General features: G+C 45.1%; 1 protein-coding gene across 5 annotated transcripts in view; it reads left to right on the top strand.

The window, feature by feature from the left end:
- The window catches only part of HECTD4 (HECT domain E3 ubiquitin protein ligase 4), a 67,992-nt gene that overhangs the window by 35,417 nt on the left and 9,858 nt on the right, over positions 1-22,717 (top strand). For all 5 annotated transcript variants that reach the window (XM_027894428.1, XM_027894430.1, XM_027894427.1 and 2 more), the window contains exons 34-66: positions 261-445; positions 873-1,026; positions 1,290-1,570; positions 2,035-2,224; positions 3,011-3,092; positions 3,675-3,877; positions 4,036-4,171; positions 5,238-5,420; positions 5,641-5,811; positions 6,218-6,387; positions 6,803-6,918; positions 7,766-7,869; positions 8,096-8,257; positions 8,397-8,545; positions 8,799-8,878; positions 8,998-9,161; positions 10,259-10,496; positions 10,888-11,024; positions 11,183-11,309; positions 11,907-12,044; positions 12,184-12,320; positions 12,458-12,618; positions 13,231-13,412; positions 14,776-14,981; positions 15,256-15,386; positions 15,524-15,729; positions 16,079-16,258; positions 16,559-17,865; positions 19,350-19,557; positions 20,386-20,609; positions 20,691-20,842; positions 21,186-21,292; positions 22,063-22,186. In XM_027894428.1, the coding sequence (XP_027750229.1) occupies positions 261-445; positions 873-1,026; positions 1,290-1,570; positions 2,035-2,224; positions 3,011-3,092; positions 3,675-3,877; positions 4,036-4,171; positions 5,238-5,420; positions 5,641-5,811; positions 6,218-6,387; positions 6,803-6,918; positions 7,766-7,869; positions 8,096-8,257; positions 8,397-8,545; positions 8,799-8,878; positions 8,998-9,161; positions 10,259-10,496; positions 10,888-11,024; positions 11,183-11,309; positions 11,907-12,044; positions 12,184-12,320; positions 12,458-12,618; positions 13,231-13,412; positions 14,776-14,981; positions 15,256-15,386; positions 15,524-15,729; positions 16,079-16,258; positions 16,559-17,865; positions 19,350-19,557; positions 20,386-20,609; positions 20,691-20,842; positions 21,186-21,292; positions 22,063-22,186 (6,495 nt within the window). The remainder of the gene's footprint in view (positions 1-260; positions 446-872; positions 1,027-1,289; positions 1,571-2,034; positions 2,225-3,010; positions 3,093-3,674; positions 3,878-4,035; positions 4,172-5,237; positions 5,421-5,640; positions 5,812-6,217; positions 6,388-6,802; positions 6,919-7,765; positions 7,870-8,095; positions 8,258-8,396; positions 8,546-8,798; positions 8,879-8,997; positions 9,162-10,258; positions 10,497-10,887; positions 11,025-11,182; positions 11,310-11,906; positions 12,045-12,183; positions 12,321-12,457; positions 12,619-13,230; positions 13,413-14,775; positions 14,982-15,255; positions 15,387-15,523; positions 15,730-16,078; positions 16,259-16,558; positions 17,866-19,349; positions 19,558-20,385; positions 20,610-20,690; positions 20,843-21,185; positions 21,293-22,062; positions 22,187-22,717) is intronic.

Raw genomic sequence — 22,717 nt, 5'->3', positions numbered from 1 at the left:
GGCATCCACACCTGTCCTTATTAGCCTTTGCCTCAGGGAGAAACATTATATAGTGTAAATACATCCCCTTTTTTCATCATGGGGAACATCCTGTTAAATTAACTCAGAATATGGAGTTTCACGTGGGAAGGACAAGGGAGACAGAACCATCTTCCTGCAAAGTGAGCTGATTAATTACAGAGTTAACAGCAAGTTCTGGATTGTCATTGTGTCTGTTAGTGATTAAGAAGTTCATTAAAATCTGAATTTCTTTTCTCCAGGAGCGAGGAGAAGTGTTTGGTGAGGAGTGGCCTGGTGCAGCTGATGGACAGGCTGTGCAGTCTGAGCAGCCAGACAGAGTCCAGCTCCAACGAAAAGCAGACCAAGAAACAGAAGGTGGCCACCATGGCCTGGGCTGCCTTCCAGGTGCTGGCCAACCGCTGTGTGGAGTGGGAGAAAGAGGAAGGTAGGAACATTCCAGGTATCTTTCTGTTGAGTGCCTGAGGAGTGGTGTAAATGTATTTAAAACGGGGCACTCACCATGGCTTAGTACAGTGGAGGTTCTTTAGAACACATAAGTGATTACAAAAAAATAAGTCAATTTTCCTCTTGTTGTTTTTTAAACCGTAACTTTTCCCCCCCCTCCATATGAGAGTGTTAATTTTGCAGATAATTGCAGGTCTTTCTTTGTTCTGTCTGGACATAACCAGAGACCCTGAGTCGTCACTTTGGCATTTCCCTTGTGACAGGGTTCACCCCTGACGTACAGAAACTTCCAGACACCACCTGGCTGTTGGCTAATGGGCTGTAGATGCTGTGTCAGGGTTTATATTTTTGTAGGTGTGCACCTTCATTTTTGGTGACAGCTGTGTGTTCTTGTGTTCCTTTCGAAGGTGGTTCCACGGATGCTGTTCACTCAGGGCTGGCTCGTCAGGTCTCCAGCCTCCTCACCAACCACCTGGCACGAGCCACCGAGTGCTGTGGCAACCAGGCAGCAGGGAATGATGCCCTTCAGGATGTCCTCAGCCTTCTTAATGATCTGTCAAGGTACCAGGCTTTTTTTTTTTAGACTTTTTTTTTTTTCTATGTATGAATATTCTTTGGGGATTTTTTCAAACCATTCTAAATCTTGATTGCAAACTGACAGTGTTTAATCAGTGCTGTCAAGTTACGTAACGATTGTTGCAGATGTTTTGTCGGACGCTGAAATTGTTTTTAATATCTTTTTAAATAATCAATTTGTTTTGAATTTCAAGAGCATCATCAGTTCTTTGTTTTCCAACAGCAGACTCCTGTTCTTGCCCTTTCAGGAGTCACATAGGTAAAGCCATCCTGAGCCAGCCAGCCTGCGTGTCCAAGCTCCTGTCACTTCTCTTAGACCAACGTCCTTCTCCAAAGCTGGTCCTTATAATCCTGCAGCTGTGTCGTGCTGCTCTGCCCCTCATGAGTGTGGAGGACTGTGGAAATGTGGAGTTGCCTCCCTGGAGTTACTCGGTGCCCTCTCTGAACAGCGAGCAGGATGATCCCAGTGATCCAGCCTCCAAGATTGCCTCCCTGCTGCTGGCAAAGCTGGCGGATTACGTAGTGCCAGGTACTGTCTGGGGTCGTGCTCTTGTGAGAAATTGCCAGGGAGTCATTTTTTATGGAATCAGAGAGTGGAAGGGACCTTCAAGATCTTGTTCTACCCCTCACCATGGGCAGGGACACCTTCCAGTAGACCAGGTGGCTCCAAGCCCTTTCCAGCCTGGCCTTGGACACTTCCACGGGTGGGGCAACCACAACTTCTCTGGGTAACCTGTTTGTGCAGGGAGCTCTTGTGTGGACAGAAAGCTCAGGTATTGGAAGGTGTATGATATGTCAGTGCTGAAAGGAGGATATTCCTGTGACTTTCCATCTGCCTCCTAATTTACCTGTTCAGACTGAAATGTATCTCAGGGATGTTTTAGACCCATCTGAGGAGTGTTAGCATTCCTCAGTTTCAAGGGTAGAAAAGTTTGCTGATGAGCTCATGGTTGTGTTTTTCTTTGTTTTTCTTTTTTTCCTTTCCACTTCAAGGATGCCAGACAGTTCTTTCTCCAACTGCCTCTGAGCCAGATACTACCTTGGCAAAAGCCAGCCCTAAAAATTCCATAAAAGGTGATAAAGACCCTGGAGAAGAAAGCGAGGCAGTGGATGGTAAACTCTCTATTTTTATTCATAAACGGGAGGATCAATCATCTCATGAAGTCCTTCAGCCATTACTGAGGTAATCTTAGCTCACTGCATTGGAATCAGCAACCAGTTTTGCCAGTTCAGTTTGTCTTCTTTTTATTTTTTCAGTGCTGCAGCTGTAGAAAAGTCTATCCTAGATGTAATAGCACATGGGAAAGCAAAGTGTCTTCCCAATTTGTTGTGTTTACTGGCAAAACAATAAGATAATGCAAAGGAACAGAAGAACATCATCTGTCTGAAAACAATCACATGAAAAATTAGCTACTTAGAGTCAGCTTTTCTGATGGAGTATCATTTGTCTTGTTTATGGTTGTGACAGACTGTGTAGGCCTAACAAATAGAACTGTCAAAGCACAGAGTGGCTTTAAAAGCATTGCTTTTAATAATGCATAAGCTGGACAGTAATTTGCTATTAAACCTTCTTTAGTATTCTCAGTGCCCACCTGGATGTTGGGATCACTGAATGTCAAACAGCCAACGTTACCACCTCTTGTGTTTTGTACTATTTGCTTCATCTTCCCTCCCTTCCATCTTGATTTTGAACCCATACCCTAAAAATTATACTGAAAGGTACAGGTGAAAGGTTAACTCAGAACCCTTGGGCCTTTGTGATCAATAAAAGTCACGATGCTTCTCTTTGAGGGGGGAAGGGATAAATTGCTTTGCAAGTAACTACATTCAATAGCATTAAATTCCTGCTGTAAATTAGTGCCACTGGGAATGTCTGTAACTGCCAAGGATTTCTCTTGCTGTTGAGCCTTTTAGTTGCTGGAGTTACTTTCAAATAATTTAAACCCACCTTCTGTTTTCACTCCAACAGCAGCTCAGAAGGTCGTCCATTCCGACTGGGAACTGGAGCCAACATGGAGAAAGTGGTGAAGATGGATCGAGACATGACAAAAGTAAGGGAAGGAATAACTAAGGAATTATTCAGTGTCAGAATTCTTAGTTTTTCCTCGGGTTGAGTCCCCTTTGTTGAATGTTGTTTAACTTACAGAACTGTTCAGAAAGGTAATTTTATATGTAATATTTGCATTATGTAGTTATTGATGTAATTACAGGGGTAAATGATGAAAAAGAACTTCAGCTCATGTTTCCTCCAGGCATTGTTGGTCATGTTTCAGCCCTTTCATTGTCCTCCTTTGGGAATTGTTTAATGCACATTTATAGCATGAATTTTAAACCACATATTTGAATTAAAATGTCACGTATATTTTTGGACCCGTTCTTGATTGTTTGCACCAGAAATATTCATTTGTGGCTTTTTGATCAGAGAAGCTCTGCTGTTCCTCTAAGAACAGAATATTAAAGTCAAGGAATTGATCCCTGATCTCTTTGTAGATGATAAAAAGCAAGAGAAAGAAAGAACTTGTCTTATGCCTGTGACTGATCCACACAAAGGGGGTTGTTTTGCTGTGTTCTCAGCAAAAAAAAGTGACCAAACAGATCTTAACGTTGAGATTTCTCTTCTGTTTCATTTGCAGAGTGGCTGCTGTGAAGTTATAACAGAAGAAGCTGCTGCAGCCCTTCGAAAGGCAACAAAGTGGGCACAGTCTGGGCTGATAGTGAGTGTGGGACCACCCATAGAGACTGTGAATCCAGAAGCCACCAGCGGGTTGTCCACTGGGGACAAAAAGAAGACGGCACAAACTTCCATTTGCCGAGAGAGGAATTCTGAGCTCGCCAGGTTGGGTCCCCCAGAGTCTCCATCTGCTTGTCTGTGTGAAAACAATCAGGCTGTTCATAAACTTCCCTTTGTTTTTGTGCCGTGTGTTGACCACTGAGGCTTCTTCTCCTTGCGTGGCTTTGGCACTGACGGTGGAATTGCCTTTGTGTTGTGCACAGGACGGACCCGGTGAGGCCGTTCATCAGCGGCCACGTTGCCAACAGCATGGCAGCAGAGGTGATCGCCCTGCTGCACAGCCTGCTCATGGCCCCAGAGTGCAATGCAGCCCAGATCTGGACCACAACTGCTGAGAAAGTGAGCACGCTGAGCGGGAAGTGTCAAACTCACCGGGCATGGGTTGATTGGTTAAGAGAACTTCATTATTGTCAAGTTTTTAAGTTGCTCCGTGTCAGTTTACCAGGTGGAACGCTTCACACTGGGGGGGGGGTGTGACTGCACAGAGCCAGCTCTTTCCAGCAGAAATTCTCTTGCACTCATGTGTGGAAAGAAAATTAAACTATCTTATCTTCTTTCTCTCTCTCTCTCTTTTTTTTCTTTTTTTTTGGAATCTGCTCAAATTTTTTTAAGACTTAACATAAAATGACTTCCCAACCAAAGCTGACATTCACTGAATTTAAAAAACTACCAGAAAGGAGATTAAATTACTTTGCTATTTTATCATGAAAACACTTGCTGAAATTTTCCATAAATCCTCAGACAAACTACGCTATGATTAAGCATAACCCTTACAACTTTAAAATGCCTGCAAAGAACAGAAAACCTTTCAGATCACTCACCAAGCACAGGAATCTATCTGATGTCTTAGGGTTTAAACAATCAATTAATAATAAAAATAATAAGAAGAATAATTTATTGATTATTAATAATAAAATAATAAACACTATAGTCTACACCATAATATATAAATAATAATAATCAAATAAATAACTAAAAATTATCCATCACTAGGTAATGTGTTATCATGCTCTAAATCACCTGTCATCTTTTCCAGGCAGTAATAATAGTTTAGGGAGTTGCCTTTGGGTAGTTATTCTATTTGCTGTTCATTCCTCTCTGTGGCTGGAAAGCACAGCCCATTCCTTTTCTGTTCCTCTGAATCCTGCAGCACCTGATCTGCTGCTCTTTGAGACAAGACTTTTGCTAAGATTATATTCTATGCTAAAAGTTACCAGGGAATGGACGTGGCTTTGATGGTGTTCACACTTCCCAGCACTTGGAATATTCGGAGTTACATAATTCTCTTCAAGAACAAAAATAATTCTTCGGAGACTGTGTGGGCTGGAGGCTCGGGGCATTGGGTTTTTGTTTGAGGTGTGCTTTGAAGTCGTTCTCTGGTGTTTTTTTTTCTGCTTGTCTGCAGGTCCTGTCTCGGGCTCTGATGTACATTCCACAGCTTGGCAAATACGCGGAGAGCATTTTGGAGAACGGGAGCAGCAGCGGAAGGAAACTCGCTAAGCTTCAAAGGATTGCTCGGCAGGCAGTGGCTGCCCTGTGTGCTCTGGGGGGCTTTAAGGAGACAATTAAAATAGGTTCTGAAGTGCAGGTAAATCAGCACTGTTCCTGTTTTATATCTGAAATGAGAATTGGTGCTTTCCTGCTGTTTTCCCTGCACTTGTTGTGAAACAGCTGCAGTGACGCTTGCGGAGGCTGTTCCCTTAAAATACCCCCCCGTGGTTGTGTGGGGGGTTGGTGTGTGGTGCCAAACACTCGCTGATCCTCGCTTGTGACACCTTCAATCTCATGCAGCCCTTCTTTGGTTGTAGGTTTTAGGTAAAGGAATAGCAGGAAGCATTGGAGTTGTGGCATCCATTAATGAACAAGAAGGTATAGCTACGGTCAAATTCCCACCTTCCTGTATAGACAGTAGAAAGACCTCCCAAGCAGCAGACACATTAACTATTCCGTTATCTAGGCTGTGTGTTCCAAGATCTGAGGTACGGGAGTTTTCACTATCCAATTTTCAGTCTTAATAGCAAATATTTGTTGGTTGCTGTCACAGCACACTGACAGTTAATCTAAAGCACGTAAAAAAAATAAAGTGTGTTTTATCTTTGATTCAAGATTCTTTGGAAAGTTTGCTTATGATTTTAAACGTATTTGAATAATATCTGTATTTAAGTTCTCATTCGAGTAACGTGAATATTCATCTTTTGTGCTTAAAGATGTTCCATTGCATACTGTTTGTGGGGGGAGGGGGGTGTTTTGTTTTTGTTTTTAATTTCTTTAACTGGTGTTTTGTGATAGTACAATATGAGAATTAACTCCAGGTAATAAAACACCCTCATTTCCTAGAAACTAACTACTTGAATTTAACTTTTTACCGTGCCCCCCCACCATCAGGCATTGCCTCTTCATAAACTGTCCATTACTGAGAAGGTAGTACAGGCAGTCCAGTCCATGTTGCTCCCTCAGGAGGGAAGTCTATCTATTCACACCTCACTTCCTGCAACAGGAGATGGCTCAACTCCAGTAATGGCAGTGGTCCGGCTTCTTGCTGAAATAAGAACCAGGTGAGTCCTTGGGCTTTGCGCAGTCCAGCCTGTTTGGGCACAAATAGTGGATGGAATTGCATGACTTCTTGTTGTCTTCTTTGTGGGTGTTGACATAGGACAGCAGAAATCCCTGTGTCTTCCTGAGGTGCAGTTCAGTGGCTGGGGGTTGTTCACGAGTCCCAAAAATAAAGTGTCCCTGTAACACTGCCTTGAGCAAGTTATGAAGCAGGGCCAAGCTGTCATTGGGGAGGTTCTGGTGGACAGCTAAGCAAGCAGACAAGTAGATCAGTTGACAGGCTGGTGTTTGAAACAGCCTTGAATTCAGTACATGAAAAAACAGCTCTGAGTGCTCTTGAATTCAGTGCATGTAAAGACAGCTTTGACTTCAACGTACACTTTTGTAATGCTTTAAATGTGTTCTTTTTCCATTAAGAGCATGCCTGGTGATGGCTCAGCTGTTGGAAGACAGCTCATTCTGTGAAGAATTCATTCAACAGTGTCCAGCTGCTGTAGAAGTGCTGAATTTGGTGGCCCAGGAGTGCAGCCCTGGTACGTGTCCAACACCTTGTGCAGCTTCCTTGTCCTATTGGGGTCAGAAACAGAACAGCTTTTAAAGTCACTGCGGTGTTTGGTCCTCCAACTGCTCAGAGTTTAGGAACTGGCACAGTACAGCATGTCTTGTCATTGCTGCAGAGCTGCTGATGTAAAAGAAGCTAATAATCACACTAAATCATTAAACATCAGGCATAAATTTAGGCCAGAACCTGATCTTTGTATCACAGAAGATGCCAGTCCAGGGACTGTGTCTTTTCTGAACCCTTCTCTTGTTTTCAGTGTATCCTACCCTGTATTCCTTGACATCACCGTTTATATGTTTTCTTTTAATGATCTTTTTGCTGGTTTATGCTTTCTCATCACTGAGCTCTCAATTACCTTCCCTCTTGTTTAGGAATAAGCAGTGGGCCCAGCAGAGGTCTTAGTTCAAGGGCAAGTTTTAAGAACATGTCAGAGAAAAAGTGGCTGAAATGAAGGATATTTAGGGCAGAGCCAAGTGATTACCAATGAGCTCCAGCGTAACAGGGGGAATACTGATGGTTTTTTGACAGTAGGCATCAATTCTTTTGACTTTCTTACCTTTGCTGGGCCACAAACATGCTCACTAAAATGGACTTTTTATCTTAATTATTAGAAGTGTCTTTGGTAACCAAATATGAATTAAACATGAGGAAAACACTTGCATGCATTAGACTTTGCCCCTGATTTTGTTGTTTAGGTGACATTGATCAAATCCCTTAGAGTTCAAATGTCATATTTATTCCTGTGTGAAGATGGCATTGTTGGACTCCAGTAACTGCTCAACTGGCAGCTCATGCCCTGCTGTGCTTTGTTGTTGCAGGGGAGAGGCTGCTGGTGGTGGAAATGCAATGTGAGAGGTTACGGATGTTGTACCGGGACTGTGCCCGACCTCCCCCTCCTCCCCTGCAGGCAGATAGAAGGCAGGTGAGCACAGAAACAGCTCCCAGTGCCCTGAGTGAACCCACTGGGTGCAGAGGATCTGCCTGTGCTGGTTGAGCCAGACTGGTTGGATTCTTATTGAAACATTTTTTTTAACGTGAATTTCTGTGAGGGGACGGTGCCGCATTTGTGGCCCCTCAAAGAGCGTGTGGTTGGATTTCAGAGGATGGATTTAGCTGTAACTGGTAAAATAAATCTGTTGTGTTTGCAGCCCAAAGAAATCACGTGGAGCCCCTCCAGAGTGTTCCCCCCAGTGAGGGCATGTATGTTCTCCTCACACCTGGCAGCTGTGACCTTCCTGGCTGATCCCAGTGCAGGGGGGGGACTCCCTCGGGGCACCTTCATCTATGCCACCTCACCAGTTCCAGTGCAGGTGAGAACTCACAGCTCTCCAGCAGTTTGTGTCATTCAATATTCAATAAAGAAAAAAAAATTCCTTTTTTACCTACATTTTGTAGGTATGTTTTCAAAAAAGTACTCTTTTTAGAAAGTATTCTTATTTTTGTTTCTAGGCACCATCATTCTACTGGGAGATTGAAGTAGTTTCCTATGGAGATACAGATGATGACACTGGACCAATAGTTTCATTTGGATTTGCCACAGAAGCTGAAAAACGGGATGGTGCTTGGACAAACCCCGTGGGCACCTGTCTCTTCCACAAGTACGTTGGAGATGCACATCAAAACCCCAAAATCCTGGTGTTGCTCAGTACATTCATAAGCAGATTAGGGAGGAGCACTGTGAACAGATAGCAGGCAACGTGCACTTTTTAACTAAAATGTTAAAATGATGGACTAGAATATCCATGCAAAATAAGGAGAGTTGAGTGCCCTTTTCATTCTCACAGCTGGCAGTGGGTTGGGACCTGCTTTGTTTCAGTGCTCTGGGTAATTTTTCTCCTTGTTGCTCCTCAGCAATGGGCGAGCAGTGCACTACAATGGCTCCAGCCTGCTGCAGTGGAAGAGTGTCAGACTGGATGTCACTCTCTCTCCTGGTATGTGAGAGCTCAGCTAAAATTCTTCTCTGCTAAATCACAAAATCCTCCAAATGTCAGGGAAACAGTGGATGAGAAAACCAATTCAATCCTTCTTTTTTTTTAATATTTTTCTCCAGGTGACGTAGCAGGAATTGGATGGGAAAGGACAGAAGGAACTCCCCCTCCTCCAGGGCAGCCAGCAAAGGGCAGAGTTTATTTTACATACTGTGGGCAGCGACTTGGGCCGTACCTGGAGGATGTCTCTGGTGGAATGTGGCCTGTTGTCCACATTCAGAAAAAGGCAAGTTGTAACAGAAATAGATTGTTTGATATACTGTCAGAAATACTAAAAGCATAAAGTATCAAGCCTGCTTACCTATCTGTAAAAAGTAAATTGATCACAGAATCACAGAATATTCTGAGTTGGAAGGTCCCCACAACGATCCTCGAGTCCATCTCTTGAGTGAATGGCTCATATGGGGATCAAACCCACAGCCAAATAATTTCTACCTTTCTGAAGTTGAATTGAGCTATTTCATCAGCCTTCTCAGGTGCAGTTTGGCATGATTTTGAATTTTGCTGTGCCCATTAGCCCAGTAATATGCAGCTGACCTGATGAGGTGCTGTTATCCTGTGCCAGTAACCCCTCTGTTAGTGTTCCCTCCCAGCTCAAAGGCAGAAAAAAGGCAAGTTCAAAGTTTGTGTTGAGCAGCTTAATGCTCTTCCTGATAGCTGGGAATGCCTGTGGCAGGGAGATGGGATCAGCTTATCCCTTTGGCTGAGGTATTTTTAAAAGAACAGCAAAGAGAAGGGTCAAATCTGTTGCCTTAAAGCCAGAGAAATAATTCCCTGGACTATCTTTGAATATTAAAGGCAAAAGGCACTCCTTTATTACCAAGGTGCACAGGAAGATTTTGAGCAGACTGAGTTGCATTGGCTTTACTAGTTTGTGCTACCACCTAATTACATTATTCAGGTTCTAATGACAATAATTGACATGACCTCATCTGTTACACCCTCTTCCAAAACTGCCCCTCCCACAGCACCGCCCTCCCCACGCCCCTGACAAGCCTTCCAAATTTGAGTCGGAGGTCACAAAAGGCCCCTTTCTTCATCCTTTCTTCCACTTCCTCATCTCCTTTGATCCAGTATCAGCCTTCTGGAATGGTTTCAAGGCTCCTGAGCAGCTTTGACTGGCTGTCAGCTGTTATGTCTCTCCCTCAGTACATTTTCACAGATAGAAATACCCTTTACCTCGTTCTCCTCGACAAGAACAATAAGCTGCATTTTGAGGAGTCTTGCAGGAAGGTGCTTAGCAAGCAGTACTAGTGAGCTGTAGAATAAAGGTTTTGTGGCTACAAACCAACCCCCAGTGCTTTGCTGTGCCTCTCCCTGCAGAACACCAAGGTCCGGGCTAACTTCGGCTCCCGGCAGTTCGCCTTTGCCGAGGGCCAGGCCCACCGCAACGCTGCCGACCTGTGCATCGACCTGGCCGAGGAGATCAGCGCCAACTTCGAGGCCCTGCCCTTCGCCATGGCCTCCGACAGCGACAATGACGCCGGCACCAGCATCGCCTCCGACCCCGGCACCCACGGGCCCCCCTGCAGGATCGCAGCCGTGGCCACGGCCCAGCAACGTAACGGGATAATTCATGGTTAAATCTCTTTGGGTGGAAATGACAAGCAATTAAATGGGATTTAAGCCCGGTCTGGTACCGCCTCTCTAAGCACTGTCAAATCTGAGCTTATCTGATTTTAGATAAGGCAATTAAAAAATTCTTTGGTCTTCCTCTGTATGGATGTGCAAATTATCCCTAATTAATGGAGCTACAATGAGAAATGATCTCATTAGGGTTGGGAATACAATAGGATGTTACAGTTGGTTGGATCAGCCAATTGGTTATGCTGTGTCAAAAGACATTACATTCCCACTGACTGATTGGAGAGCATGGAATGCTGGATATCTCAAATTTCATGGAATATTTTTGTGTGCATTCTGATCTCGTTATCTCCACGTGTGTTTTGCAGAATATGACAGTGACACGTCTTGCCACTATAAAATGGAGCTGAGCTACGAGAACTTCATCACCTCAGGTCCTGATCCTCACCCCCCCCCAATTGCAGATGATGAAAGTGACGATGATGACGACGACGATATTCCTCGGGTGAGGAACGTGGCAAACTCTGCCTCCTGTAATTTATCGACTGAAAACACAGATAGGAATTCAAATTTTTTTATTTTGCCACACAAAATTTTCCTGCTTCTCTAATGAAAATATAGCTGCTGTTAACTTCTCTCTTCTTGCTGTTCCTGTCTTTGCAGGAGGACCACTATGCCCTGTTGGTTAAAGCCTGGGAAACGAAAGTTTTCCCTACAATTCGAAGAAGGTTCCGTAACGAGGCTGAGAGGAAATCTGGGCTGGATCAGATTAAAGGAGCTCTCCAGTTAGGTATGGCTGTATTTATTTCTATGCACATCTACAGGCAGGAAGAGATAAAACCTGTGTGTTTCTTTCATGTTTTACTGTGTTCAGGGCTGGAAAATTTAAATCTAAAAAAAAAAAATCACTTCTTGTTTCCCTGCAGTGCTTAGAATTTGGGCTCATGATTTCTCTTTAACACTTTTACTTAAGTTGAACTATTTAAAAAGGGGAAATTACTTTAGAAATATGGGCAAAGATGTGGGCACAGAAATACTTTGGAATAATAGTTAGGGAAGAAATTACCTATGTGCCTTTTCTGTCTGTAATGATATCAAGGCAAAGCTTTTGAGAAACACATTAATAAGGGGAGATTTTTAAATGGATACAGGTCTGGCAGAACAACCTGTTTGTGGGAAAGTCACAGTAAGAGTGAGGTGGGAATTCTGAGCCCTGATGAGAAGCTCAGGAAAAGCTCCACTTTTCTCAGGAAAGCTCCAATTTCTGCCTATCAACCTGAGTGAAAGAATATTTAAGTAATTAAATACCTGCTTGGGATCTTAATGAGAATAAGAACTAAATTCAAGTGTCTGGGGAAAATAACCTGCACTCCCTTCTCTCTGCCAGGAATGGTCGACATAGCCCGGCAAACTGTGGAATTCCTCTATGAGGAGAACGGGGGCATCCCGAGAGACCTGTACCTTCCCACCATCGAGGACATCAAAGATGAGGCCAACAAGTTCACCATTGATAAAGTCAGGAAAGGTGAGGGCAGCAAAAAGGATCCTGGGTTGGGGTGGGGGAAGAAAAGCTCAGGGGCTCCGATGTTTGGGATCTGCTGCACAAACGGTGAGTCTGAGGAGAACACCAAGCCTGAAAAGCTGTGTTGTCCCTTCCTGGGCAGGCCTGACGGTGGTGACTCGCTCTCCTGACAGCAACAACGTCACCAGCAGCGCTGTGGGAACAGCTTTGCCCAAGTTTGCCATTCGGGGGATGCTGAAGACGTTTGGTCTCCACGGCGTTGTCCTGGATGTCGATTCGGTGAGTGAAGGTGCACTGGGAGGGCTTTTCATGGATCCAGCAGCACACATTGTGGGCAAACGCTTGGAATGCTGAAATTTGAAGGAATAAAAATGTTATAGTTGTGTTTATTGACAGTGCTGGGTTTGGTGTTGCAGGTGAATGAACTGGTACAAGTAGAGACCTATCTCCGAAGTGAGGGAGTTCTGGTGAGGTACTGGTATCCCATTGACATGCTGGAAAGGCCACCTGCAGGGTACAGAAGGACTGCAACCAATGGATTGGTCACCCTGGATAACACCAACATACAAATTCACAGGTGAAAAAGAGATGTAGTTACAAGGCCACTTGTTTTATCTCAGTTTATATTATCTGACTTGATCTGTATCATTCCCTATTGTACAATTATCTACTGCAGCCTTATTTTAAGCATTATAAACTTCTGAATCTTATTGGAGTTGTTGGATAAAGCTGACAAAATTCATTAAATCTTCATGTTTTAATGGGGCTAGCGAGATTTTGGGTTGTTTTTTTTTTTTTTTTTCTGGGGGTTTGGAGGTTTTTTTGGCAATAAAGAAAATTTATTATAGTTGTCTTGCTGACAGGATTTCACTTAGTCCTGTGAAAGTGGTTTTACATGTGCTGGTCTAACAGTACATCCCTTGAAGCTTCAGTTTCTTGGACCCTCAGCCAGTGACTGCCCAGGAGTTTAAGAAATCTTGACTGACTTTGGAGAGTTGGCTTCTAATCCAGGTGCCCTGATTTGGTCCCAGAATTAATGGGCTGAGTGCTGCCTTAAGTGAATTAGGAAGATTTGGCTCTACTGGAACCTTGTAAATAACGAGGTGTATCTGCGTTCAGGGATGAGTTGCTGGATGTTGTTTATGTAAGTGTGGAGAAGAACTGATGCCTGGGTGTTTGTGTTCCCTAGAGAGCTGTTGAGGAGTGAAGCTGCCCTGGCCAAGCTCTACTGTCGGATGGCTCTGCTCAACATTTTTGCCCCCAAATCTCCCCACATGTTTACTCGGCTCTTCCACATTCCTGCCATCCGGGATATCACCCTGGAGCACCTGCAGCTGCTCTCCAACCAGCTTCTTGCACCACCTCTTCCTGGTAAACTCTGTTTTTTTGTCACAGGTCTTTTGAGGTACAGTGGTTTTCTGGGGACAAAAAAAATATAGTTAATTTGATACTTCTCTATTAGTTGGTTAATAATGATGATATTTAAGAAATGTCTCAATAGACTCCTGACATTATAGTGGTCTAAACTGAAATTCTTGCTAATAGTGTAATTAAAAGTGTTCAAGAGAGTTCAGAGTCCCTACTAGGATCCCACTCAGCCTCCTCATGTCCCTTTGTCACCTGTGGTCTTCTGTTTATTGGGAAGTGAGGGGAGTATCCATGTGGGGTACTGGTAAGGAATTGAGATAGCTTTTATTGAAGTTCTGATCCTGGGTACTAAAACTAAATGCCAGTTGGGTCTCACAGTTTTCAAAATTCAACTGTTCTTCATTTCACAAAGTGGTTTGTCCTTTTCCTGCTGGAATCACAGATCTGGTTAGAGAATGTTTGTGCTGAATCATGGAAAAGAATCTTTGGCTCATTCAAGTGAGTGTTGAGAAAGACAATTAACGTGACAAAGCTCTTCTGCATGCAGAGAGATGTGTGTAATGTGGCTGAAGCATAAGGAGGAAGTAGGAAGTGCTAAATATAGGCTATTAATAATAGAAAGTGATTATTTACCATTGGAAAGAGTCCTGTTCCCTCCTCCAATTCCTTTGAAACTTGGCTACCTCTAACAGATCCTCATTGGAAGCGATCCCCTCGCAGAGTACAGCACTACTTTGCATGGCTTTGAGAACCAGTTTACAAGCTTTAATTCAGTTTTTCCTCTTTAAAAATTGTCTAATTCAAGTCCTGCTAACACACAGAGTTTCCAGACTGGCATTTTGGTGAATAGCCCACTCTTTTGTGCTCTGCACTTTGGTTTTCCTTGGCTTCTTCCGTTAGCTGAAGGATGACATCCATGAGGCGTCAGGGCTTGAGACCCACGTGGAGCTGCCCCAAAGTGATCTGGTTCCTGTGGGGGGGGAAGCTTGAGAACAGATGAATCTGCTTTTACTGCTCTGGTCACTCTTCCTCGTTGTACTTGTACAATAAATGGAAGTTTTCCTACCTTTCATCCCGGGCAGGATGATCCCACAGCTCTGTGTTTCCCTGCCAGACCCCTCCAGGGACTGGGCTGAGGCAGGAGGAGAGCACAGCTGGCATTTAGAGGGCCATCCCATCCACAACCAACTGGGGCAGGGCTGCAAATCTAGTCCTGGGTGGATCCCTTCTGCTGCCCTTTGGGAGACGTTTTCCACAAACCTCTGTTTTCATGTATTTTGAAGCTTCTTTCCACTGAGTGTGTCCCAGACTGCATTAACACGTCCAAGTGATCTCCAAAGTTGTGATCTCCCCCTTGTTATTACAGATGGAACAATCAGTTCAAGCTCTATCCTTCTGGCCCAGTCCTTGCAGCACTGCATCCATTCCCAGACCTGTGCTGCCACAGACCTCTTCTACCAGGGCAATTCCCAGGCCATCAGGGAGTGGCTCACTGTGGCCATCACTCGGACACTGCACCAAGGAGAGGAGAGCCTGCTGGACCTCACCAAACAGATCTGCTCTTTTTTGCAGGTGAAATATTTAGTCATGTTTTGTGAGCAGTGTTGGGTTTCTTTCTAAGGAGCCCTTGCTTTAGGTGTGATTCTAATTCCCATAATACTGTCCTTACATGGAGTTGTTTCCCTGAGTGGATTAAATTCCTGTTCTGAGCATAGTGGACACTAAAAGCACAAGCAGTAACAAATACTCTGCATCCCATTTACAGTGGTGTATTTTATTTAAATAAAGAAGTGGGAGATGGTTTGCTGCTGTTTGGGATCCTTCACTCTGAAATGTTCTGTTACAGGCAGCACCGGAACAGTTTCCTGCTGAAGAATTCCCCATTTCAGAATCCAAAGTCAACATGGATGTCAACTTCCCTGGGGCTGCATTTGTGATTGTGTCCTGTAAGGAAAGTCAGTCTGGATTCCGCAAAGAGTGAGTACCTGAGGGACCAGGAGGGGCAAAGATTAATGATGGGTCACTGGGCTGGAACCCTGAGGATGCAGTTACTTCGTTTTTTGGATTTTAAAGCTGGTTGGAGTCTGACCAGGCTGTCCCTGCTCTGTTCTCAGTTCATCCCTCTACAAAGCCCCCTGGGCTCGGGTGCTGGTCTATGGGCTGGGGCACAAAGTGAAGAGGAACGGGCAGCTCAACCTCATCGAGGCCGTGTGTTACCCCCGGGACGCCTCCCCCACCAACACCGGCCTCACCCCACCCCCCACCACCAACCAGTACCCAGCTGTCATCACCCCCACTGACAAGGTGCACATCAAACTAGGTAAGAACTGTACCCCTCAGTCATCACCCCCACTGACAAGGTACACATCAAACCGGGTAAAAAATAACAACGACATTAAACACAGTTTCAAACCCTTTCTAACTGTATTGTCTTTGTTTCTGTAACACTTTCCTATTTTGTCACCAGTCTTGCTGGTGGTTATGGCAGGATTTTTAAATTGATTGTATCAACTTACCATTATGGAGAAACATTCCTATTTGTTTCGTACAAGGTGCCATAGGGAAAATTCTCCCTTAACATAAATTTAGCCTCAAAAAAATCCTACATGTTAATACTTTCACTTTAACAATGCTTAGATTCATGATAAATATTGTCTGTGACCTTGTAGGAGTGTCTCCTCCTCCTGGAGCTGTGTTGGTCTTGCATTCCCTTCCTCTGGAATTCCCCCTGGCAATGGCATTCACAGAACAGCTCTTAACTTGGAAATTAGAAGACGGGGATGGAAAATCAGAAGATGAACTGGACACTATTCCTGCTTCAGTTCTCTTGCAAGTAGTGGAATTTTTAGGTGAGCATCCAGTATTTCCTTAGCGATGAGCACTGACAACGTGCTGGCTCAGGGGGAGAGTTTCGGAAACAAAAATGACAGTTGTAACTTTCTGAGTTCTTCCACTGTATTGAAATTTTCTTCAAACTCCAGAAGTTTTCTGTTGATTGCACTTCTTGGAATACCCTTCCTGTCTTTCCTGCTGCAGATGTGCAGCCATTGAAACGAGCTTTTATCGTACCTTTTTTAATGTTACTTTTGCAACTCGTGTTATAAAGCCACGAAATGCTGCTGACCCCGTGTCTTGCCTTCCTCTCCCAGGGAACTTCCTCTGGACCACTGACATGGCAGCGTGCGTGAAGGAATTGATCTTTCACCTCCTGGCTGAGCTGCTTCGCAAAATCCACAACCTGGAGCAGAAGAAGAATCCGGCAGGATTGTCGTCCTCCATTGCCCTGCAGCTCAACCCCTGCCTGGCCATGCTGATGGCCCTGCAGTCAGAGCTTCACAAGCTGTACGATGAGGAAACCCAGAACTGGGTGTCTGGGAACGCCTGTGGTGGTTCTGGGGTTGGCGTGGCCGACCAGGGAAGGTTCTCCACGTACTTCCACGCCCTGATGGAAGTTTGCCTGGCCGTGGCAGAAGTAACCTTGCCCATCAACATGAGCGTCACAGCCAACGTGATATCGTCCACGAGTGCCCCCAATCTTAGTGACTCTTCATCCTCATCTTCATCCTCTCCGGGACAGACACCCCAGAGCCCAAGCTTGCTGTCCAAGCGCAAGAAGGTCAAAATGAAGCGGGAAAAGACGTCGTCCTCGGGGAAAAGAGCTTCGTCCAGAGCGGCAGAGACGGACGCCGCGCTCCTCAGCATCGGAGGGAGCAAGCCCGAGGACATGCTGTGGTTCCACAGAGCGCTGACTCTGCTCATAATCCTCAGACACCTGACCAAGAAGGATCCCCAGGGGCTGGGGGTGACAAACGACGCGGTGGCAGACGCCTGCCAGGCCCTGGTGGGGCCCACGGCCCACAGCCGCCTGCTCGTCATCTCGGGCATCCCCACCCACCTGGAGGAGGGCACGGTCAGGAGCGCCATCAGAAAGGCCTGCAACGCCCACGGGGGGGTCTTCAAAGATGAGATCTACATCCCTCTGCAGGAAGAGGATCCCAAAAAAATCAAGGACAAAGCGGAAGGAGGCGAATGCAGAACTGAACTGGAGAAACCGACCGTCTCCAGCAGCGCGGACAGCCTGGACATCAGCAGCTCCAGCAGCGTCACCCCCGCCATGAGCGTCAGCGCCTCGGCATCCACCAGCCAGGCTTCCCTCTGCAGCTCCCAGGGCATTTCCCGCACCGTCAGCGACATCTCCGTGGACCAGTTCCAAGCAGGACTGGAATTGGCCATCCCACCTGGATTGCTGGAACAGCCTCACGTGGTTTCCAGCCAGGAGAGCCTGGATCTGTCCCACTGCAGCACTGGGAGCCTGGGCAGCCTGGGCAGCCTCGGGGAGCCCCTCGACAACGTGGAAACGGCGTCGGTGTCGGACGTGGGGTCGATGTACACGGTCACGTCCCTGGACAACCAACCCATGCTCTCCCGGCCCATCAAGGGCTTTGCTGTGGTGGAGGTAGGAGAGGGGCCTGTGGGGCCAGGGGGTTCTGGGACAGTGGGGTCTGACTGTAGGAAATGGTTTCTGGGGGCAGGATAAGTGTGTGTCAAAGGGCACATGAAACCAGGGAGACTGGGAGATCTCAGCTTGGACAGGGTGGATGAGGAACATGGAATTTCCTTCTCCACTGACTTTCTACCATCCACAGTCTCAGAAACATTCAGTGTGTCTCAGAGGATGGAGGGGACCAAGTAGTGGGGTTACCAAGCAGCAATTTTAGAGCAGAAGGAAGGAAGAACTCTTGTGTGTTCTTGCAAAGCTTGTTACCACGAGGTGTTACTGAAGCCAAGAGTGTAAATGAATTCCTAAGGGAGTAAATTCCTGGAGGATGTGCACATGGGTGGCTGTTAAACTCAGCAGCCAGTGCAGCTTTCAACTTGGAAATCTTTAAAATTGCTGGTTTCAGGAGGCTGGGAGAATATGGAAAGGGGAAGTTTTATTCATTTCCTCTTTCATGTCAAGACTTGCTACTGGCAGCTGCTGAGAGTGATTTAGAGATTCATGTCCTTTTGGTTTGACCCACAAGGCAATTATTTAATGTTTAATGAGCACATTTTCACAGATTTTGAACCACCTATGGATTCCTCTATAAAGCTGCTTGAGGAGAGATGATAAATTTTGTTGATGTCTGGCTGCAGATGAACTTTAAAAGGATTGTGGGTGGTTGCCATCGATGCTGGATCACTGCAGGTGTTCAGCTCTGCACGAGAACCTTCTCTGGCCTTCCACCAGCAGCTGCAGATTTACCAGGAGCTTCCAAAAGCACAGCCATTCCTGATGGCCTGGGAAGGGAGAGATGTTTTTGTGTAGTCTGGGATTGTATCGGTTTCCCTTTTGGAAGAAAATCAGCCTGTTCAGATGGAAACTCTTGCTATTCTTGAGCTGTTAATTTACATGAAGCCCCCGGGGTTGAAATAACCCGTGAAGTGTGTCCAGAAAGCTGCCAGTGTTCACATGGAAACCACTCCCAGTCTGGAGCTGCTCTGGCAGTGCTGTTATTTTGGGAATATAAGGAAGTTACTGTTTCTCTTCCCAATCTGTGCAGTTGAGGCTTCAAGTCCTGTGCTAATTAAGACTTTTCTGAGTGGAGAATTGAAGCAAGGACTGGAGAGTTCTAAATAATGACAGATTACCTGTCTGACATCTTCTGCTTCTTGATGTTTCCAAGGGCTGTCTCCAGACTAAGACTTGGAATGGCTGGTTCAGAGTTGTGTCTCACTAACTCCCAGCATGGGGATTTCAGTGGCCTGATGATCTTTAAACGATGTTTTCTGGGGCTGAACCTGAATTTTGGTATCAAATGATTGATGTAGAAGAGTTGGAAGAGCAGCAATAGTGCTTATCTGTAAGGGTGGGGGAGAAAGTTTAAAACCCAAATCCATCTAAATGGAGGTTAATTTGTGTTCTCAGGGTTCCTGGTAACAAATTTCACTATTTTACAGATAAGGTCAAGAGCTAAAATAGAGAAAATCCGAGCTAGCCTGTTCAACAGCAGTGACCTCATTGGCCTGTCCAGCCTGGATGGTGAAGATGAGCTGATGGAGATGTCAACTGAGGAGATTTTAACTGTTTCTACTGTAAACCAGAGTTTATTTGACACCCAAGGGAGCCCAGCACTAGAAGATTATTTCAATGACAAGTCAATAAAAGGTATGTGGTTTCACAGTGGCAAATGTTTGGGATTTTTTTGGGATACAGGGCTCAGATTCCTCCTCGACTCGGTGGGACTCACTAATTGGGGGGTGACAGGGAGGAATTTCCCAGCAAGTTTCCTCCTTGCAGCAGCAATTTGCAGTCTGACCATGGCTCAGCTGTCTTCACAGCTAATCAAACAATGGATTAAAAATAAAGAAAGAAACAAACAACAAACCACACCTAAAAACTCCTGATTGAATTGTTTAGGGACTTCTTTGAGAAAATAATCACTGTGATAATTCACCTCTGTTACACACAGCAATTTCAGAGTAGAAATTGTTCAAGTAGAACAAGGGGTAATTTATATTCTTTAGGAGCATGAAAGTTGCACAGACCCTAAAACACCTGGAATGGGCCAGAATCCTGAATCAGGGGAGGATGATACTTGGAGGAAGTTCAGTTGACTTCAGCTGATAAGTGCTGGTGTCTGTCTACACCTCATAATTTTTATTTTGGCATCATAAATAGTCTTACTTTTTCCATTTCCACTTAAATAATAATTATAGTACATGGCCTAAACAGGAGAAAGCATTCAGTTAGTTCTCTGACATAAATGGATGCAGAAGGGTCAGGTTTTTCCCTATAAAAGTGACTTTTTTCCTTACAAAAGTGATTTTTTTTTTTCACAGCAAAATGATTTTTTCCCCCTACAAAGGAGATTTTCTATGTCAAAGCAAGTGCCATCTGATAGAACATTTGAATGCAAAATATATTTTCTCACTGCAAATCCTACAGAGTTGTTAGGGTGTTTTATACCATGTCACTGGTTTTTTTTATAATTAGGTGAGAAATTGGTCCCAGGCGCTCGAGAAGTCCTCACAGAAATCTTTAAAAGCTGTGTCCATTCTGAGCAAATGCTGAGCCTGACCCCAGCCAAGCCCATCAAGGTGTCTGACATCTACCTCAGCAAGGAGCAGATCAACTCCCAGACTCCGGGCAACCTCCTCCACGTCTTCTTCACCAACGTCCGCCCTCCCAAGAAGGTGCTCGAGGACCAGCTCACCCAGGTAGGGCTTTGAAAACTCTTTGCAGCCTCTTTCTGTGCCCCTTGAGAGCGCTGGGTAATCGTTCCCTTTCTGTCTTGGAAGATTTTAAGGAAGTATGGGGTGCCCAAGCCCAAATTTGACAAGAGCAAGTACAACAAGGCGGGCAAGGAGCAGCACCCGGTGAAGGTGGTGAGCACCAAGCGCCCGGTCACCAAACCCCCCACCAAGGAGAAGTCCATGCTCAACAGCGTCAGGTTGGTGTCCTCAGCCCTTTGACACTTGGCAAACAGTTGATTTCTCTGTAAGAATACAGATTTTTATTTTTTTTTAATTCCCTCTCCCTCTGTATTTCTGTGGATTGGAAGAGGGAAAGGCGACTTTGGGATTGTAAAAGACCTTCAAGGAATGTTTTGGGTTTTGAACCCTTGAGTCAAGGCCAGGTTGGACAGGGCTTGGAGCACCCTGGTCTAGTGGAAGGTGCCCATGGCAGGGGATGGAATCAGGTGGGCTTTAAGGTCCCTCTCAACACAAACCATTCTGGGATTCTGGGAAGAGATGAAAGAAAACTTGGATCCTGATATTCACTTTGTCCCTCAGCCGAACAGCCTTAAGTGAGAAGAAACCTACTGTGAAGCCAAAATCTCCTGAGAAGAGCAAACCTGAAGAGAAGGACCCAGAAAAGTCTCCCACAAAGAAACAGGAAGGTGGGAGCTGGAGAGAATTTTTTATACTTTTACATACAGAAAAAAAACCCCTATTTATTTAATTTTATAGGACACCAGGGTAGATTTGGGTTGGTTTTAACAAGGCTGACTTAATGTTTTTTAAGTAGTGATTTAAAATGCTGGGTTTATTTGCATCTCTAAATCTGGGCTTGTGTGTGAATACACTGAGTAGAGAATTTCCTCAGGGGTGTGGTCTCCAGGGGTTTTTGTAGTGGGGAGTTGGGATATCATGGGCTTGAACTCATGGTGGTTTTAAATTGTATTTCTCAATTTATATTGGAAATATTCAAGTTACAGAAGGGAAAGTGGATGAAAGGGAAGATTCAGACACCTCTTAAGTGTATCCATGGGGGAGACAGCACAGCCATACCCTGACAGGGGTTATGCTTGGAATTTTTCTTTAGTCAGGTGGAGGAGTGAACAGACATGAGCTTGGACTCTGCTCTTCCCTGTAGGAAATGCCAGGTTAGCTCAGAACTGGGAATCTGAGCATTCAGCTGAGTGTGGATCCTCGATACCTGGTTAGATGGAGCTGTTCCAGAGGGTAGGGAGTGACTTGTGTCCTTCAGAGGAGGGAACAAGTGCCATAAACTGAGGATGAGGCTGGACCTGACAGTGCGATGGTTGGAACGATCCCTGGTGGGATGGGAGAACCTAAAGCTGGAGGAGGCACCATCCCCTTGTCCTGTGTGGAGTGTAAACTTGAGGGCAAGTCATTAACTATTTGCTGGTCTTATCTTTGCTGTCAGTTCCTGAGGAGAAGTATCTGACCCTGGATGGATTCCACAGATTCGTGGTGGATCGCTCCAAGCAGGACATCCGCAGTGTGTGGAGAGCCATCCTCTCCTGTGGCTATGACCTGCACTTTGAAAGGTAAGCTTGGCACACCTTTTTGTAAATGTGATACTGATTCATTGTGCTCACTTAAATGATCTTGATCCCAAGTGCTCCTGCTCCAGACACTCCAAATTCCATCCCTGGCTGCAAGGCCTGGAGAGAAAATGGTTATTTTCTCAAAACATGCTTTGAAGGAGTCCCTGTGCTGTCCAAATGCAGGTTCCTGACTTCTTATAGCACAGTCAAGAAAATCAGATGCCAGTGTCCTTTAGAGCTTCCAAACTGGGTACTAAATTATCATAATGAGAATTGTAGCTCCATCTGTCTCTGATTTTTTCCACAACCAGTGCACTTGGTAATTGTTTAACTGACAAGGTTCTTACTGGGTCAGAAATTATGTAGAAGAGGGAACAGTTAATTTCCTAATCTTTACAGGAATAAAGTCCCTTAAATGAATTCTCCTTATCTCCCTGTGTCAGACCACAAGCTAATTGCTACTTCTCCTTTCCCCATATCTTCTGCAGAGGAGATAGTGCACTAAGTGAGCTTAATAGGCCATTCCTTTTT

This window comes from Empidonax traillii, unplaced genomic scaffold, assembly GCF_003031625.1.
Source record: "Empidonax traillii isolate 1590-97213 ecotype Southwest subspecies unplaced genomic scaffold, ASM303162v1 scaffold426:size1138770, whole genome shotgun sequence".
Classification (NCBI taxonomy): Eukaryota; Metazoa; Chordata; class Aves; order Passeriformes; family Tyrannidae; genus Empidonax; species Empidonax traillii.
The sequence above is the reverse complement of the archived record's forward strand: the minus strand, read 5'-3'. Positions and strand labels throughout refer to the sequence as shown.